The 18,455-nt window shown below is 41.9% G+C and overlaps 1 protein-coding gene across 5 annotated transcripts in view; it reads right to left on the reverse strand.

Moving 5' to 3' along the window:
* UBE2F (ubiquitin conjugating enzyme E2 F (putative)) overlaps positions 1-18,455 on the reverse strand; it is a 91,735-nt gene that overhangs the window by 39,353 nt on the left and 33,927 nt on the right. For all 5 annotated transcript variants that reach the window (XR_003991561.1, XM_030487375.1, XM_030487377.1 and 2 more), the window contains 2 exons: positions 12,527-12,597; positions 6,444-6,501 (listed from right to left, as the gene is read on the reverse strand). Coding sequence is in view for 4 of the 5 variants with exons in the window: in XM_030487375.1 (XP_030343235.1) it covers positions 6,444-6,501; positions 12,527-12,597 (129 nt within the window). In the remaining variant the exon portion in view is untranslated. The remainder of the gene's footprint in view (positions 1-6,443; positions 6,502-12,526; positions 12,598-18,455) is intronic.

An 18,455-nucleotide genomic window follows, 5' to 3' on the forward strand; every position in this document is an offset into this window, starting at 1 on the left:
CAAAACCAGAATACTGTCACATCCATGCAGAAGACTGTATTCAGTGGCTTATATACTGCATCTGAAGGTGGCTTTGTCTGCCGCTTATTCAATTTATAGAGGTGGAGAAGAACAGCAAAGGAATTAAAGCCGTGACAATGGACATTTTTAAGCACTTTAGAGAGCAAAGGCACCGAAGAAATGTAAGTCTTTTGTACTGCACTTTTCTTTAGATGACTTCCTTTACAGAGGGAGGCTGGAAGCATCGAAAGATACCTTGTAGTAGAGCTGTGCCTCCTGCAACACCTACAAATACCTATCTAAATTGTGATCGAGGACATTCAGAAACCCAGTTGACTGCAACAACTACATCTGACAACTTGTTTGGGGCTCAACTTGCACAGGCCCTTCCCAGTGCCTGGTGCTGATCAGAGCCACAATGGGTGGTCCAGCCCTCATGGGTGAGAAGTGCCCCAAGGCTGCGTTCAGAGGGGCAATGCCATCCTGAAGCAGGATCTCTACCTGTCCCCACTGCCCATGGGATCAGAGCAGTTGTGCTGTGTGAGAGCTAAACTGCTGGATAATGTCAGGCCAGGCATTTGACACAGAGATGTGGACCAACAGAGAGAACACCACCCTCCAAACCATACCAAAAAGGCTCTGAACCCCTGTGAACTCCTAATACACCCTTAAGTACTACTTACATTTTGGAAGAAGACATAGAGTTCATCTCCCCCTTGAGATCACACATGCTATTTCTCAGGGGCTCAGTTTCATACCCTTGGTGATCATGACAGAGAAGATCCCAGGATATCACTGTAAAATTCATGTAAGATCAAGCAACTCCTTGCTAGCTAAGCTTGACTCCCCAGAAACTTCTCCTCCTGTGCTGCAATAGCTGGCATTTGTGCTCTTTGCCACTGCCATGAAGCCTTCAGCTTTGCTCTTTCAATGACTTTCTCCTCCTTACTTTACTAGTATGGGGGACAAACATAGTCCACCCACAAAGGCAGCTTTTACAAGCACGTGCTTGGACATTTCTACATAAAATACAAAGACCCACTCCAAAATGGGATTTGAATAAATCAACAGCAGAACAATGTTACTGTAATGCTGGCTGAGAACAAAAAAAAAGTATCAGCAGGAAGAATTAATGAGAACGACACAGAACATACAGGTTTACTTTTTCCCCTTCATCCTGAAGACAGTGACAGTTATTGTCTGTTTGAAATACTCCTCTGCACTAATTACATATAGTTTTGACAACACACTACTTATTTCATTAAGATGATGGATGAAAGTTTTCTGCTTATACTGAAGCTTTTAAAACTACTCAGGTTTATGCTTAAGCATTGAGATAAAGGTAACTGCAAAAATTAAGTCAGGACCGTCTGATTTATTTCTCCAAGAGACTACAGTTTGACATTTGCATGATTTCAAAGAAAGTAATTTTACTGCCTGAAAACAACGGCAAACAGGGCATATTTTCTCAAGTAGTATGAAATACTAATTAAGTATCAAGCCTCTTAAGGATAAAATCCAAATAGCAATAGTTTATTGTAAATGGGAATTATTTTTAGATCAGATAACCTAATAGCACAGGTATTTCTTAACCTAGTATCTGAAGCTATGGGAAAGGAATTCCTAACAAAAAATCATTTTCCTATAGGTGGATATAAATAGCTGTCTGCATAGCTATAGTTTAAGACTATCTTGATGTTTTCCATTCCTGCTCCTGTACCTCCTGACGGCAGTAACACAAAAATGACAAAAGCCAGCTCTTTAAAATAGCTCAGTGAAGAACTGAAATACACAATACACCTTAGCAGTAAACATGAAAATCCTACAGAAAATAGACCTCCAAGTATCTGAGACCAACTGTAGTCCATCAGAACAGGCTTACAAAAAAAGGGATCAAATACTCCTTGCGAACATTCATCATACATTTTTCTATTACTACTTTTAACATTGCTCTGCTCAGCCCTCCAGAGCCAGCCAGCAGGGTTGCACAAATGTGCTTTGATTGGTTTTATGGCTCATACATCAGTCACTCACTGATTTCCAGTTGCAGTTTGTTACAGTAATTGCAGGAGGAACAGTTTGACTTTTAGAACCAATTAGGCAATCACAATACACAGACCCACTTCTTCCTTTATTTTTTAAGATCAATCACCCAACAAAATTTTATAGCAAAGTGCAAGCGAGCATTTGAGAGAAAGCTGATGAATACTAGGGAGCCCTCTCTTACCTAGGCAGATGATACTCATGGCAAATAAGGTACAAGGACGTGCTTGCTGAGGACTAACACGAGCTACTGAAGTACTTTTGAGTTTGCAATTGGAATTATTGAGGGGGAAGAAGCAGAGAATCAGAGCAACAGCAACAGAGTTATTTCACACTAGGTACTTAAAAGCTGGTATCTCCAGTGACAGAAATCTGAGAACAGAATGGAATTAAACCCATCTGTTTGCTTTCTGCCTAGAAAACTTCGATTTTGACCATTTAACCTAGAAGCACGAGAAAAGCAAGTTCAGACAGCCTGAGCAGAGGCCCAAAGTAATTTCAACAGTCTTCACCTTTCTGAATACTGTTTTAGAGGGAGAGGTAAGAAATATGCAATAAAATGATGCAGAACATAAGATGGAGACTGAAAGGTAAATAAGCTCCTGTTGCTAACTCATAGCTGCCTATGAAGAAGTAAAAGATTACACAAAGTTCAGTTGGAAAGCATTGCACCAGTTTTTACACAGCCTGTGGACCAAACTGCTACAAATTACCTAAGCATTTAGGATCCTGGAGTATTTCTATAGATAAAATGTTTACAATCACATCAATTAAAGAATTCTATATACATTGTTTTAAAACATTAACCTACCAATGATCTGTTTCAGGATTAAAGCCCAACTTTCTTCATAACCTGATTAAATTGTATCTAATACAGGAATTCAGAGATAGCCTTCACTAGAGCACAGGCTGCTTTTCACAGTGACCCATGGAAATGCGTTCAGAAGCAGGAAGAAGTGGAAAAAAAGATGATGTCCAACACTTAGTAACTTAAAGAGAATTCAATCATGGATGAGATGACACTGAGTCCAACAAAATGCCAGTAAGCAAAATTGAATTATCTTTTTTCCCACCCCTTAAGAATTCTCTATACTGTTAAAAGAAACATTTCATCAGATAACTTTTACAGAGTATTTAGAGGATTTTCAATTTTATTTCAGAAAGTTAAAAGGCATAATTTAAAAGCCTCTTCAAGTTTCTACCCATTTCATACTAAATAAAGTGGTAAAAAGGTCACAGTTTATTTTTCATATAAGCTCTCTGCTGCCACCACAAGGATTCAGAAGATGAGACAATCCAGAACTTCTCAAAATTTAGCTTTTTAAAAGGTGAAACACCTAGCATGAATGCATGCAGTAGCATACAGCAGGGCTGGTTTGTGCACATGCCTTTGAGCTTTTGTGTTACCTATCTGAATGGTTTTACTAAAGCGCTCGGAATAGCTGCATTAGTAATGCCTGCCGATTTGTCACAGAATACAAGGACATCCCCACTTTCAAATTAAGCATTTTAGCAGCGATTTAGAGTGTTTTATTGGGCAAGGTTGGGTACTATTCCTCCAGAAAACCAGGCTGCCTTCATATTATTTATGAGTTGAATATGAAATACTAACTTTCAATACTAACTGGCCAAGACTGGATACTATCCATAGTGCTACGGTGCAAATTCACACTGTATTCAACTTATGGAGATGAGCAGGTTCTCCAAAGCATGGTGTCCAACAAATGATGGAAACGAAGGTTTCAGGAATGCTAGAGCACACGCACGCTCCAGGAACGCTGGGTGCAGGCAGCATGTTAAGAGATAAAAGTAACCTGAGTCACATCTTATGGCTTTTGTTTGCCACCCACTACAGTTATTAATGCACACTGACAACTGACTGTGTGGCCATACTCTTGATAAATCAGCACAATTCCGTATTTTCCATCTCAGAAGCACATGTAGCCTGGAATCTAAGCACTTGGACACTAATCAAGCTTCAAAACGCATAGGAAGGCATGCATGAAGCTGGTGACAACCAGCCAAAGAACTGTAACAGCACCTGATGGACTGGCTGTCAGGAACCCTGGCTCTGACCAAGACTCACCTTTACCATGTTAAAGAGTCTTTCCGAAGAGCACACTTGGAATGGATGAAGAACATCTTCAACAGAGAACAGACCACCTCGGATGCTGGTTACCATCCAATTACAATCTGTGTCCCAAGCAAAAACACTATTTGGGGAATAGTGCTTGCAGCTTACCAACATCCCCAATGGCTATTTCTGCTCTTTTGGGTTTAAGCTCCTTTTGTACTAGAGCCACAGTGTAACAATGGCTTTCCTGCAGAGGCACCATTTGGAAGTTAGGAGCAACATGTTGTACTTACTGTTTTTGATGACACTTCAAGTCACATGAAGTGACAACTTGACAAGCGGGACACTCACTGAAACTGTACATTTATTTAAAATGCAGACTCTCAGGACAAAAAAAAAATGAAAACTTTGCAATTTGGGGTGTTTTTTCTTAAAGCTATAAAATCTGAGCTTGCAGTTGTGGTGCTTCAATGCCCATGGGTAAAGAAAAAATCCAAGGCGGATGTTGGATTCCATTTTTTTTCTTTATGAAGTTATTATCTCCTTCTCTCTTATTGAATGTTTTATTTCAATACCCACAGACTAAGTTCCTAGGTTCTTTTGCCTGGGGTTGGGGAGGTTTTCCCCTCTGATCTTTTGAAGGTAAAAGTGGTAGCTGAGATTCCAGGATGAAATTAATTGCTATGAATTGTCTATGAAATTAATCACATGCAATTAGCAAACTGATGAAAGAATAAAATGCAAATGAAGATTAATCACATCTTCCATCATCAATGAGAACAGGAAGTTATGGACACATAATGTCAAGTTATTCCTACCCATAGTCTTAAGGTGCAGCAGTATTTTAATCTCTATCAGAAAGATAGTGAACAAAGCTAGGAAACCAGATAAAAATATATGCACATTCTTGTCCAGCTGCAGTACTGGTGTACTGAATTTCTCATGCCAAAGCTTAAAACTTGTAGTGCAAGAACTTTCTCTGGGAATGAAATACAGGGACAGGAACAGAACTAGTTAACTGAATTACCCAGTCAGCGTCTTGATTTAACCTAATACAAAAGCAGAAACATAAGGAGCAAAACAAAATCATATTAGGTAATAAAATAAAAACAGGTTTAAGAAAACCCACAAACCAACAGACACACTGAGCCCACGTCACTTTCCAGAAAGTCATATGCTCATGAAGAGGGTTTACGGATGAAGAAAGTCATAGATCGCATTCATAGTGCCAAAAACAAAATCAAGCATTAGATAAAATTCATTTTCAATTTGCCTTTTGAAAAGAAACAAACACCTGATGTGTACCCTTCAACTACCTAATGCAGCTAATGTTCTTTAAGAACTAATTCTGGCAGGCTTCCTGGCAAAAGCAAAAGGGAGATTATTGCTGCTCAGTGCTCTGCAAGGCTCTTCTGGCAGGAAGGTCATGTAACAGTAAATGGACAACTGACTGCATCCTGCAGCAAGACAAGAGCAGTCACTACACTGAAGCACATGTCCTTTGCGACCACCTCCTCAAGAGTATTGCATACAAGAACCATGACTGAATTTGCTGACTCTGCCCAGGTATGGTGGGACCAACCTCTGAAGTCATCCTGCAATCACACTGGCACAACTACCAGCAGGCCAGATTTCATCTGCGTTTTAGTGACTCGGGTAAAACGACATTGCAGGCAAGGTTAAAGGGCAGTTAGTTCCCTACTGGAGTGACTAAACCAGGCAGAGTGTCCTGCTTTATGCAATACCTAAGTGCAGATGTGCTATTCCCTGCTTTGAACTCTGGGGATGAAACAGAATTCCAGATAGTGCAGTAACTACGCTCTGATTCTGTTCCAAGTAGCATTTCTCCCAAATGCAACTTGCCTTTCACTTTTCCAACCCCCAGAGCAACCTAAGGGAATAGGGGAGGGGGAAGAATCATAAAACCATTTAGGTTGGAAAAAATGTATAAGAGATTTTTCAGGAATATCTATACAGTGGGAATTACAAGGCTTATGGATTACTGTTAGTCCTGCTCACATCATGCTCTCGCAGTTGTCACCTGGGTAAAAAAAAGCAGACCATCTTACTGAGCACGGTTTCTCAGGGTCACCTGCAAACCCTATTATCAGTCAAAGTAGTATATGTGCAGCTATGCTAAAACTAGCAAACATTTCTGTAATCAGTTAGCACTGTACTTGTTTCAGTATTGCCACCAGCACTTGTTGAAAGACAAAAACCTCAGTTGTTTCCAGAGCAAAGCACGTTATCTGTCTCTTTCCAAGTCCATGAAAGTATTGTATAAGACATATCTAGTTTGATGTACACATCTAAAAGGAAAATGTACCTTTAATGTTCTAGTTGGAGCCCAGCCAGTGCCATCAATTGAATGTTCTCTCAATAAACTGGAAAAAAAAACCAGACACACGTATTATACAGTGCAACTTCTAGTTAAACAACCATTGTCACAAATCTTCTCAGAAAACATTAAGAACTCAGGGAGAAGCTGCAACACAAGAATTACCTCTTGTGCTATATGTAGGTACTGGGATTTTAAAGTACAAGAACTGGTATGTCTTCTTAGAACTACATTCCACATAGTGCCATTACAGATCTCGTGTGTAGAAATTTCACCTGACCTGCACAGTATGTTACATACTTAGTCAAGTGAAGCTGTTGAGCTGTTTACAAGTTGAAATCATTGAGGTGTATTTAGTTGGTTAGGCATTACTGGACCTCTCAGGTCAAAACATCAGCAGTTATGGGAAGTAAAAATATTGGAGATCAGAGCACAACTGAGAAACAAGCTGAAGTCTTGCTCACGTTCATGAAAGCAACAGTAATCATCTGAATGACAAGTCTACAAAACTCTTGGAAGCACCTTTTCCTAACCATGTCTTCCTCTGTTCATAAGTTATCTAAGCCAGAAAACTCATACAGCAAAGTAGGAAAGCACAAAAAATTCATCACCAGCAGCAGCTTCTACTATTGAAATAACAGGTATAAAGTGCAATAGTCTTAAACTATGAGGTCTTGCCAACTTGCAGGATAACATGTATTACGCAGACGACGGGACCATACAGGCTCTCCATATAGTTATTTATTGGATGTGCCTAGTTTTTAATCCAAGGAAATAAGCATTACTCCTTTTTCAATGTAGAGGCTATGAACAGGATGATCACACTGGACAAGACCACTCCATCTTAACTGTGCTGCTCATCTTATTTCTGTGCCTTGGAAAAGATAAGATATGCCACTATCACTAATGAAGCTCAAAGCTGATTTCAAGAATGTGAAAAATAACATCTTGTAGCTGTGATATTTGTATGCATTACAAAAGTAAAAGCAAATATGCTGCTGAATCCTAACCTGGCAAGAGCCAGGATTTTCAGCTTTTGAGCAAGTAGCGACTTCTTAGCTTGCTTTCTGTCTGTTCCTCATCAAATTGTGTGGCAGTACTCCCCTTTGCCTCTTCATATACCTCACTGTGAACTTAAAAGTGAGAAGTTAACACACACACAATAAAAAGATGGAAATCTCCACTGATGGAGCTCCAAGTGCCTGATCACAACAGCTAAGCCTCATTAACACCCTCCCAGCCTCCAACACTTCAGAGCTCTCTCGGCACATCTCCAGCAGCCAGGACTTGAGAGGAGACACACTTCTCAGAGCTCTGGCAGAAAAGCAATAAAGATATGCAAATCTAATGTGTCTCATGTGCTGATACATTTTTAGAGCAGCATCCTCCTTCTTCCTATGGATTGAGAATGATCATTAGGCCCCTATTTAAAACCTTTCCCCAGCACACAGTGTCTAGAGAAACTGAAGCTTGTGCTCTCCATGGGGATGACCTAGATATAACTGCCAGACAGTTCTGAGGTCTGAATGGTGACCTGCTCTCAGAGCATCATACACACAGCAGAATGAACGCTAAATGAATAGAAACACACAAACCACGTTATGAACTAGTTTGGTAGATGAACAAGCATCGCACGTAGCTTCTGCTCAAAGACCTATCATCCATGGGTCCTGCTGCCAGAGAGGAGCTGGGCTACTAGGAAGTTCTCAAACAGCACAACCAGCAGAGTTTCTCACCCACTCAGTGCTTCAAGAGGCTGCCTTTGACAACCTGCACCATACACCACAAAAGTCATTTGTTCTACCAGGGTTTCAAGACACCTGATGGACAGGAAAACCTGTTTACTTGAAGTGACTATTCTAAAATTGCCAGGACTTTGCTGTCTCATACAACAGGAGTGCTGGAAAGCTCATCTAGTACTGTTTAGGTTGAATACGCATTCTGAAGCTTCCCTTGTGATGCTTGAGAATTAATTTGTAAAAGTAAAGCCAGGGATAAAGCACCTGTGCAACTTCTGCAGCATTTCAAACTACTGAAGCTGGTGAGGAACTGTATGCAATGGAGCTGGTGCAGGGCCTGGAGCACAAGTGTGATGAGGAACGACTGAGGGAACTGGGGGTGTTTAGTCTGGAGAAGAGAAGGCTCAGGGGAACCTTACTGCGCTCTACAACTACCTGAAAGGAGATTGTAGTGAGGTGGGGGTCTGTCTCTTCTCCCAGGTAACAAGCAACACGACAAAAGGTAATGGCCTCAAGCTGCATCAGAGGAGGTTTAGGCTAGATATTAGGAACAAATCCAACAAATCCTTCACTGAGAGGGTGTTCAGGCACTGGACCAGGCTGCCCAGCCCTCAGTGGCATGGGTTAGTGGTGGCCTTGGCAGTGCTGGGGTAAAGGTTGGACTTGATCTTAAAGATCTTTTCTAAGCTGGTTGATTCTACGCCTTGGGACAGAAGCAGCAGGGCTGACAGGAGGGCGAGTGCTGTGGCACGAGCAGGAGATTGTCAGGTGGGGACCTTCACCAGGAACAGGGAAGAAGAGTTAAACTATTTCCATTTGCTTTGTCTTCAGCAGTAGGACCTGAGAAAAGCTGAGTGTGTCCTCAGCCATCGGGGGCCTGGAACTCATAATTGCACCTTAACATCAGCTGTTTGTATCTAAGGAGATCTCCCAGATTGGTTTCAAATCCTTATATCTGAGTTCCTATGGGAAGACTGCAAAATCACTACTTTTGAAGCTATAGTAACCAAACTAGCCACTGATGTGACCAGCCAGCTGCTCAGCTTGAATTTCCACAAATAGCTTCTCACTCTGCGAGTAATTCCTGCATTGAGACATGGGCCAATGCCAACATCATGAAGTTCAACCACACCAAATGCAAGGTCCTACACCTGGCTCAGGGCAATCCCAGGCACAGCTGCAGGTTGGGCAGAGAAGAGATTCAGAGCAGCCCTGCAGAGAAGGCCTTGGGGGTGTTGGCTGACGAGAAGCTTAACATGAGCCGGCTTCAGTGTGCGCTTGCAGCCCAGAAACCAACCGTATCCTGGGCTGCATCAAAAGAAGCGTGACCAGCAGGTCGAAGGAGGTGATCCTGCCCCTCTACTCTGCTCTTGTGAGACCTCACTTGGAGCATTGTGTACAGTTCTGGTGTCCTCAACATAAAAAGGACATGGAGCTGTTGAAGCGAGTCCAGAGGAGGCCACAAGGATGATCAGGGGCTGGAGCACCTCCCGTATGAAGGCAGGCTGAGAGAGTTGGGGCTGTTCAGCCTGGAGAAGAGAAGCTGCGTGGAGACTTCAGAGCAGCTTCCAGTGTCTGAAGGGGGCCACAAGGATGCTGGAGAGGGACTCTTCATCAGGGACTGCCGTGATAGGACAAGGGGTAATGGGTCCAAACTTACCAGGGGAAGTTCAGGTTAGATGCAAGGAAGAAGTTCTTTACAGTGAGGTTGGTGAGGCACTGGAACGGGTTGCTCAGGGAGGTTGTGGATGCTCCATCCCTGGCAGCGTTCAAGGCCAGGTTGGATGGAGTCTTGCGCCACATGGTTTAGTGCGAGGTGTCCCTGCCCGTGGCAGGGGGGTTGGAACTAGATGATCTTAAGGTCCTTTCCAACCCCAACTATTCTATGATTCTATGAAACTAGATGATACAACGAATCAGTCTTCAAACACTTCTCCATTCAGCAGCCTTTAATACTACCTCATGAAGCAACCAAACTTTAGCTAGCAACATTTACTGCTGAAAAAGACACATCCGACAACACTGACCACCTCACCACGTGGCAGAAAAGCAGTGAGATTTATGAGTGGTTCAACTGTTCTAAAATCTTATGCAGTCAAGGAGAAAAGAAAACCCTAAACAAACACCTCAGGCAGAAATGACATCAATAGGAGTCAATAAAACACTGACATGCATTACACACTGTCAAAAGAGTAGTCAACTGGCCTATGTAGTATGCAAGCATATCCTTTCTAGGTATCCCGACGCTTTTCATCCACACGTGCAGTGGAGGCAATACCCACAAGTATGGTCCAATGTGACCACAATGCATAAAGCACAGAGAAACAACACTTTTCGTGCCCGAAACTGTTACACTTGACCCCAAGTTTAATAATTAGGTATGTTTTAATTCAGGGATGATTATCGAACCAGCATGTACCATGGTGTGAGGTAAGTTCAGTAAAGAGACAGTTGGGAAAAATACCAATGAGGAATTTTTTTCTGCTTTTAAAAATAACTGAAGCTATTTTAATGTAAAGACTCTAGTATAAATTGATTGCAGGTACTATATATAGAGCGCATGCTCCATTATAACAGGCATAAAGCAATCAAAGTTATTTCAGTTTTCCCAACTAAATGGCAAGACATTTCAGAGGTTTGATATGTGGAAGTATCTGACAATCAAATAAAGCTGACATTTCAGTGCAAATGCTGAAGACATACTTCGGCAGAGCTATGATGGTCCAACACTACATTTGTCTTTCATGACTAAAATTGTTTGAAGACAATAAGCAGTGACATATCCTCGAGAATGGGAGGCTTTGTTTAACCTCAGAAGATGGTGCCCTGTAGTCAGAGGTTAAACTTTTAGCTGTCATTTGGTGTCCAGTATTTCTTGTTCCCCGATTCCAAACAGCTCACTTACTCATTCCTTTACTTGTGCTATCAGACTCAGATCATCTAAGTCTTCTCCACTGACTCAGCCACAAGGACTTAGGTGGAATTTAAACTGTAAATCAGTCTCCCTACTGTCAAATGACAAGGCAGTGAAAAACACTACAGAATTGCTAAAAGTAGCAATACATATTTGCCAAAACAACTTCTTGGATCACCAGCAATACAGCTTCAAATAACTGTGGACAACCAGATTTTTACGTAGTTTCAGATGATTTAGTACGTTTTTCCCATGCTTTTAAATCCTCCAGTCCCCAGAGAAGGTAAGGTCTATGGACACCAGCCCTTGCTGCCTGTACTCCCGCTGCAGTCTGGTACTAGCGAGCACCAGGAACATACCACAGCCAACTCAGGCTGGTTTCTATCACCCTTTGATGACAGGAGCTTCTCAGAAGCATGGAGCAGACTACTGTGGCTAAAAGCATTGGTATCAGCCCTTTACCTGTTATCAGCTGATGAGCCTGACCTGTCTATAGTGTGACAGATTGCCCAGTGACAATTTCATTTTCACCAGGACCTTCAGGACCTTGAACGCAGCACTAAAATAATTTCTAAGTCTAGGGTAAAAATTTAGCTTTTTATTAGGCACTAATTTGCTAGACATGGTGGCAACTGTTTTGGATTTTCAGAACAGCTTTCAGTCTCACTTATATCCATTGCTTCTGTTTCATCTACTTTCATGTCCCATTAACTTGAGAGATGACAGTCATGCTTCTCACTCCTGTTTCTGCTTGGTTTCTGGCCAATTTCACCAGCAGGTACTCAGGATGAAACACTGAAATTACAACATTTCAGAAACTGATTTTAAAGAGGAAACATTTACAATCAAGGAAAAGCACCCAGCAACATAAGCCTCTCACTTCAGTGAAGCTTTTGGGCTTCCTATCTTGACATGCACTGCCCCAGCTTTGTTTTGTTCTAACTGCTGCATGTGTCTTACAGTGTTAAATGTTAAAATAAACAAATGGTAAATATGGAACAGTCACTGTCAAAGTTTAAGGGACCTTTTTCCTTCCTTTCTGAAATATAAATGGTTTTCAAGAATTTATACGAATACTTGAATGAACACATTCAGGCATTAAACAAGTAAAGCCTTAAGCCCTCTCAGGGCATAAGAACTATTCATTTATGGAGGAAGGAAACAAACAATTCAGTTTTGTTTAGGTTGGAGTTTATATTTTTACCCCAAGTAGAACAAAATAGTAAGTCTGAACCTGAAAAGACAGGTTCTTCATGGTCTCTAATGACAGCAAGAACAGTATTTTCAGTAGATATCAAAGTTCTTAAGGGTCAGATTTGCAGGATCTGTTGAAAAACATACCGGCATGAAAATTACATAGAAACATTTTATCACACAGATAAACCTCCAAGGTTAAAAATATAGAATGCTTTTGGTACCTTAGGCAGATTTCTCCTGTCTCCGTAATGTTCGGATGCCAGATTCTTGTCAAGCATTTTACCTTTGGAGGCTGCCAGGAGAGAAAACAAATTACAATGTTATCCCTCCAAATAAAACCGTATCACTGTCACAAATCATAGACCCGAAAAAGGCAAACACATTTGATATTCACAGCCTAGGTCTGCATGTTAGAAGACACTGATAACAACCTATGGGAGCTACACCAGCTTTCTCTGCCCTTTTAGCTTCTCCTCACAGAAGCTGGGCTGATATTAGGCTTTTTCTCAGAGAAACATAACTTGAAAGCCGAGAAAATTTACTCTCTTCACCTGGCTCCTTGCAGGGAAGGAAAACACTCCACGTCATCCAGTTTCTTAACATTTAACCAATAAGACAACCCTAAGGCTTATCCACGTTAGGGGTCTGTTAACCAGCAGGGGATGCAATGATAATAACAGCTTCTTTTAAATGCAGACCTTCCTGTTGACGACTGAATAGGAAGTATTACAAGAAGCATCAAGAAGGCGCATCATATCTGAACTTAAGACAGTAACAGAAAAGGCTATCAAACTTATTTTCAGGCAAGATCACCAGATTTCTAATTCCACATGGGATCTAAAATACAGATTCTTAAAATACAGTCTCATTTGCTCTATTTTTGGGAAGTAAATAAAGAGTGGGTCATACAAACTCCAGTAGCTTAGCAACAGCATGTTGTTCCAACCCTGCTCTCCAAAGCACAATTTGCAGCTTTCAATCAAGCAGGTGATTTCTTATAGTAAGGGTACTGGAATACATCAGCACAGACCAGAAGCTTCATCGCTTCAATTAAATCACATATTATAGATGGAGCTATTTTCCTCCACTGTTTCCCAGGAAATCTTCAGTCAAGACACAAAATAGCTTCCTAAGCTGTATTTGCATAGCAGAATGATGTGTTTTGTCTCATCACTTTGTTCTCAACTTCCCCCAATCACCTTCTTAGTAAGGTTTTTTTTTTAACTAGGACTCCTTGAGAAAAAAGGAAGATAAGAATATGCATGGCACTGAGCTACCAATAACAGCTCTGTGTGGCACTAAAAGAAACACCCATCACCACAACAAATCTACAACTTATAATGCAGACCATTTTCTCCACTCTTCTTTCATATTTGCCCCAATGCTGGATTGTGGCACTGCTGAAAAATGAAGTGGCATGCAGAAAATAGTCTCAAACTTTTTACCTTCAAAACAAACGTTCTTAGAAGTTTTTGAACAGGACAGCTTTTCATTAGCTACACCTTCACACTGTTTTGAAGGATAATGTCTAGTTCTCCAGGAAGGGAAAGCAGCAGTATTTATTCCATGCCAATAGATCAAGATAAAAGAGTAAATTTCTACCATATGCACCTTCAAACAGGGAATGCATTGATGAGTAGGAAAAAGTAAGCTTTATACAAACGAAGTAAGAAGTCCATGTCCTTCGAGCGAGTCCAGAGGCGGCCCCGGAGCTGCTGCGAGGGCTGGAGCAGCTCTGCTCTGGAGCCAGGCTGAGAGAGCTGGGCTGGGGCAGCCTGGAGAAGAGAAGGCTCCTGAAGGGGAGACCTTAGAGCAGCTCCAGTGCCTAAAGGGGCTCCAGGAAACCTGGAGAGGGGCTTTGGACAAGGGCCTGTAGGGACAGGACAAGGGGAATGGCTTTAACCTGCCAGAGGGGAGATTGAGATGAGCTCTGAGGCAGAAGCTCTTCCCTGTGAGGGTGCTGAGGCGCTGGCACAGACTTTTCCCAGAGAAGCTGTGGCTGCCCCATCCCTGGCAGTGTTCAAGGCCAGGTTGGACACAGGGGCTTGGAGCAACCTGCTCTAGTGGGAGGTGTCCCTGCCCGTGGCAGGGGGTTGGAACTGGAGGAGCTTTAAAGTCCCCACAAAGCATTTTATGATTTTATGTTTCTACGACTCTATGATAAATCATTTAAAAAAAAAAAAAGAAAATTTCCCCAAATTCTCAGGGTGAATTAACTAGTCTCGTTCTTTGCATCATGGAAACAAAAGAATTTCCTTATCCTTTCAGAGTGCTTTTCATTGCTAAAAATCAGAAAAAAACCCCACTCCTGACAGTAAAACAAAGTTTTCTCTTTCTCTCTCCTTTTCCTGTTAGTCAGACAGGACAACTGCAGCACTATCAGAAAATTTCTCTTCAGACAAAACTTCTCCTTCGAGTTTGTTTCAAGTCATCTTTGAGTCTTCTTTAGACCAAAGTCACACAGGATTTCCTTGAGCTGATGTTTCACTTGAATATATCCAACCCTTTCCAGGTCATACACGTGACACTTGGCACAACAAAGCTTACAAAACCCATTTATTTCATCTCTCAAACTCTTCCTTTACTTCAGACACTGAAAAGCTGCACAGGTATATCCAGGCTTAACTGGGGGTCACAACACAGAATGGACTCATTTTCTTCTCCCTTTCTAAGCAGCCAGATCTTTTAGGATCTCTCGTTAGTTTTGATAACAAAAAAGATCCTTCACATTCCCAGTCTGTGGGAGGTAAAGGCGACAGGATCTGCATGATGGGCTTGAGCAACACTCTGAATGCAAGCTATGAGGCCCTGATACCAAACAAGCCTTGGGCTGATGGGCCAGGATGTTGAGAGACAGATAAGCCAGGATGCTGGGAAACGGGAAAAGCGTGGCATGCCCGGGCACGTTGAGAAGGTACCGAATGAGGGAATAAAAGGGGCTTGCTTGTAATAAAGTTTGTCTCAGCATCCTCACCGACCTGAGTCTGTGCCTTCAATACGCCACAAATGGTGCCCAAACATCGGGCTTATCGACTAGCTGTCGATCCGGCGGCGCAGCTCAGCCGAACTACAGGACTAAACGCTGAAAGGAAGCGCATCCAGAGCGCTCAATTACCTATCGCAGGATGAGGATAAGCGGCTGAGAACTATGGGGACTGCTTTAACACAAGAGCAAAGAAATGTTTTACAAGTCTTTACTAATATTCTTAAGAAGTATGGGAAGAAAGATGAGGAAGAATTGAAACGTGTTCTTCTATGGGCATCAAAAGCTGACTTATCTATTATTTCCACTAATATTTATACCCCGGAGATTTGGGATAAAATTGGTGATAATCTGTGGGACTGTGCCACAAAAAATGATAAGGTTGCCGCCACTTTATTGGCCCCTTGGTGAATTATTTTTGAAACTTTAAAAGCTCATGTTGGCTCACAATCAAAGAGAGTAGAAGCAGCACTTTCGGCTCCCCCTCCACCCCCAACTTTGGAGGACTCTGCCGTAAGACCAAAAACTCATCCTGCTGCTGCTCCGGCGGTTCTGCCTCCTGATAATCCCTATGATGACCCGGATGACCCTTTTGACCCCATATACAACCCATTTGATACAGTCTCTCTGTAATACTCATGTATTTACCCCAAATGATTTTAAAACGTCGTTTTGTTTGATAATGACGGACATGCAATACACTATGTGGAAGAGGATAGAAACTATTTGATCATTGCCAAAGAGAAGTAACTACTTGGCTGAGGAAGAAAGAGTTAAAGAAGAAGCAAAGTACACTGTGTGATTAAGCAGAGCAACCTACATGGACAGGAGTAGGAGAACAGAAAGATAAGGAACTGGTTATTTTGGGACTGTTTGTGCAACGATGAAGAATGTTGAAAAAACAAAACTGTAAACCAGGAACTAAACATGATGTGATAAAATAGCTTGGTATAAGAGCTAGAGCAATAGGCTAAAGACAGCTTTTGCTAGAATGGTATAAAAGCTAGAGCAATAGGCAATAAAGTGATCTGCTGCATGGAAAAAGAAAAAAAAAGTTAAAACTGATAATGGACCTGGATATACAGCCAAACCTACCTTAGTACTTTTCCAATAACGGATATCCCACGCTCTCCCACGGGCCAAGATGTACAAAACAAAAAAGGGGGAGTGCAGGATACACACCCTATGAATGTTCTTAAGTTTTTGAACCTCAAGAAATTGATTTGTTAGGTTCTGTTAAAATGGATGAATGTTTGTATTTTAATTATACAGGTCAGAATCAACCATTAATTCAAACTGTTAGCTCTTCTTTGTCTGTCTATCGAAATGCTTCTATATGGTGTAATCATACGTCTGTTACCATTTCTCACTCTTCTAATAGTCCTATATCGCTTCCCCGAGGCGTCTTTCTAATCTGTGGAGATCCAGCATGGCTGGCATCCCTTCTCACCTATGAGGAGGCCCTTGTACTCTAGGCAGATTAACAATGTTAACCCCAAATATTTCTATGATACTGAATTATACTAGATTCCACCATCTCCGCAGGTTAAAAAGATCTGCTCATGCTTTTATACTCCCAGCTGCAAAGACACGGCTACATTCTGGAGTCCTGCAGAGATAATCTCAGCGTCCTTTTTTACACCAGGAGTAGCCACTGCACAAGCTCTTGCAACTCTAAACAAATTTTTAGGATGTTGGCTTGCAAAGCAAACAAATGCCACATCTAATGCTCTTTCCAGTCTCCTTCTTGATACAGATTCCGTGAGACATGCAACCTTACAAAATCAGGCTGCCATAAGTTTTCTTCTCTTTCCCCATGGTCATGGGTGTGAGGACTTTGACGGTCTATGCTGCATGAACCTTTCAGACCACTCTGAATCAGTTCACAAAAGTATACAAACACTTAAAGAACTCACACGAAAAGTTCAGGTTGAGGATGACTGGAACCCTATTTCAGGTTTATTTGCTGGAATAAGAGCATGGGTAAAAAAATTGATTGTATTAGGAGCTCTTGTTTTGTTAGTGTTTATTAGCTTGTTAATTTGTATTCCTTGTTTAATGAAACTTATGCAATCTCTTATTGATCAAGCCCTCAAACAAGTATTGATAGTAGATGTACAAAACAAAAAAGGGGGAGATGTGGGAGGTAGAGGCGACAGGATCTGCATGATGGGCTTGAGCAACACTCTGAATGCAAGCTATGAGGCCCTGATACCAAACAAGCCTTGGGCTGATGGGCCAGGATGTTGAGAGACAGATAAGCCAGGACGCTGGGAAACAGCAAAAGCGTGGCATGCCCCGGCATGTTGAGAAGGTACCGAATGAGGGAATAAAAGGGGCTTGATTGTAATAAAGTTTGTCTCAGCATCCTCACCGACCTGAGTCTGTGCCTTCAATACGCCACACCAGTCCACTTCAACATATCAGCGAATATAAATGGTACAAGAAAGCATTACAAGTATTTGAGAACCAGACATACGCCAACTTCAGTTTTGGTGGAAGTTTTGCAGAACAAGCTTCAGAAATGTTCTACAACTCGTTTTTTTCTTTACTGTTTCTACAAAACAACACCCTGAGAGGCATTAAGAGAAATGCACGTTCCAGGGACCAAGCTACAAGCTAACCAAGGCATTTCTTGCCACTCTGCCCTACCAGTTTCTTGAAGAACTTCTTGAGATCAGCTGAAACTGAACACCAAACACAGCTAAGCACGTAGTAGAGAGAGGCAAGTCGAGGAAAACGAGGCCATACTGCCCTGTGCTTTTGATGGACTGGATTAGCCAGCTCAAACAGAGGAAGGAGAGCTGCCTTACGGTAGCAGTGGGTCTCAACACAAGAACTGCCCACATCACGCACTCCAAGCCCCTGAGCTTCCTTGCACTGCCTCAAAAGTTCCAGGCAGAGGCATGATGGAGCTCGAGCTCAACTCCCATTCCATCAGTTCCAAAACAAGAGTTATGAAGTATGGTCACCAAAGAGCTTGATGGAGGCCCCTTAATTGTAACATCTGATTGTTCAGGAACCAAATCCCTTTGGATTGCTTGCTGTTTCCACAACTATCATATTGGCCAGAAGAAAGGCCAAGATTAGCAGCTCTGCTGTTAAACTCTTGGCTACTGACCACTGCCTGAAGCACCTCATGACATAAAAACATCAGTAAACTGGAG

The sequence above is a fragment of the Strigops habroptila genome, chromosome 5 (genome assembly GCF_004027225.2).
Source record: "Strigops habroptila isolate Jane chromosome 5, bStrHab1.2.pri, whole genome shotgun sequence".
Classification (NCBI taxonomy): Eukaryota; Metazoa; Chordata; class Aves; order Psittaciformes; family Psittacidae; genus Strigops; species Strigops habroptila.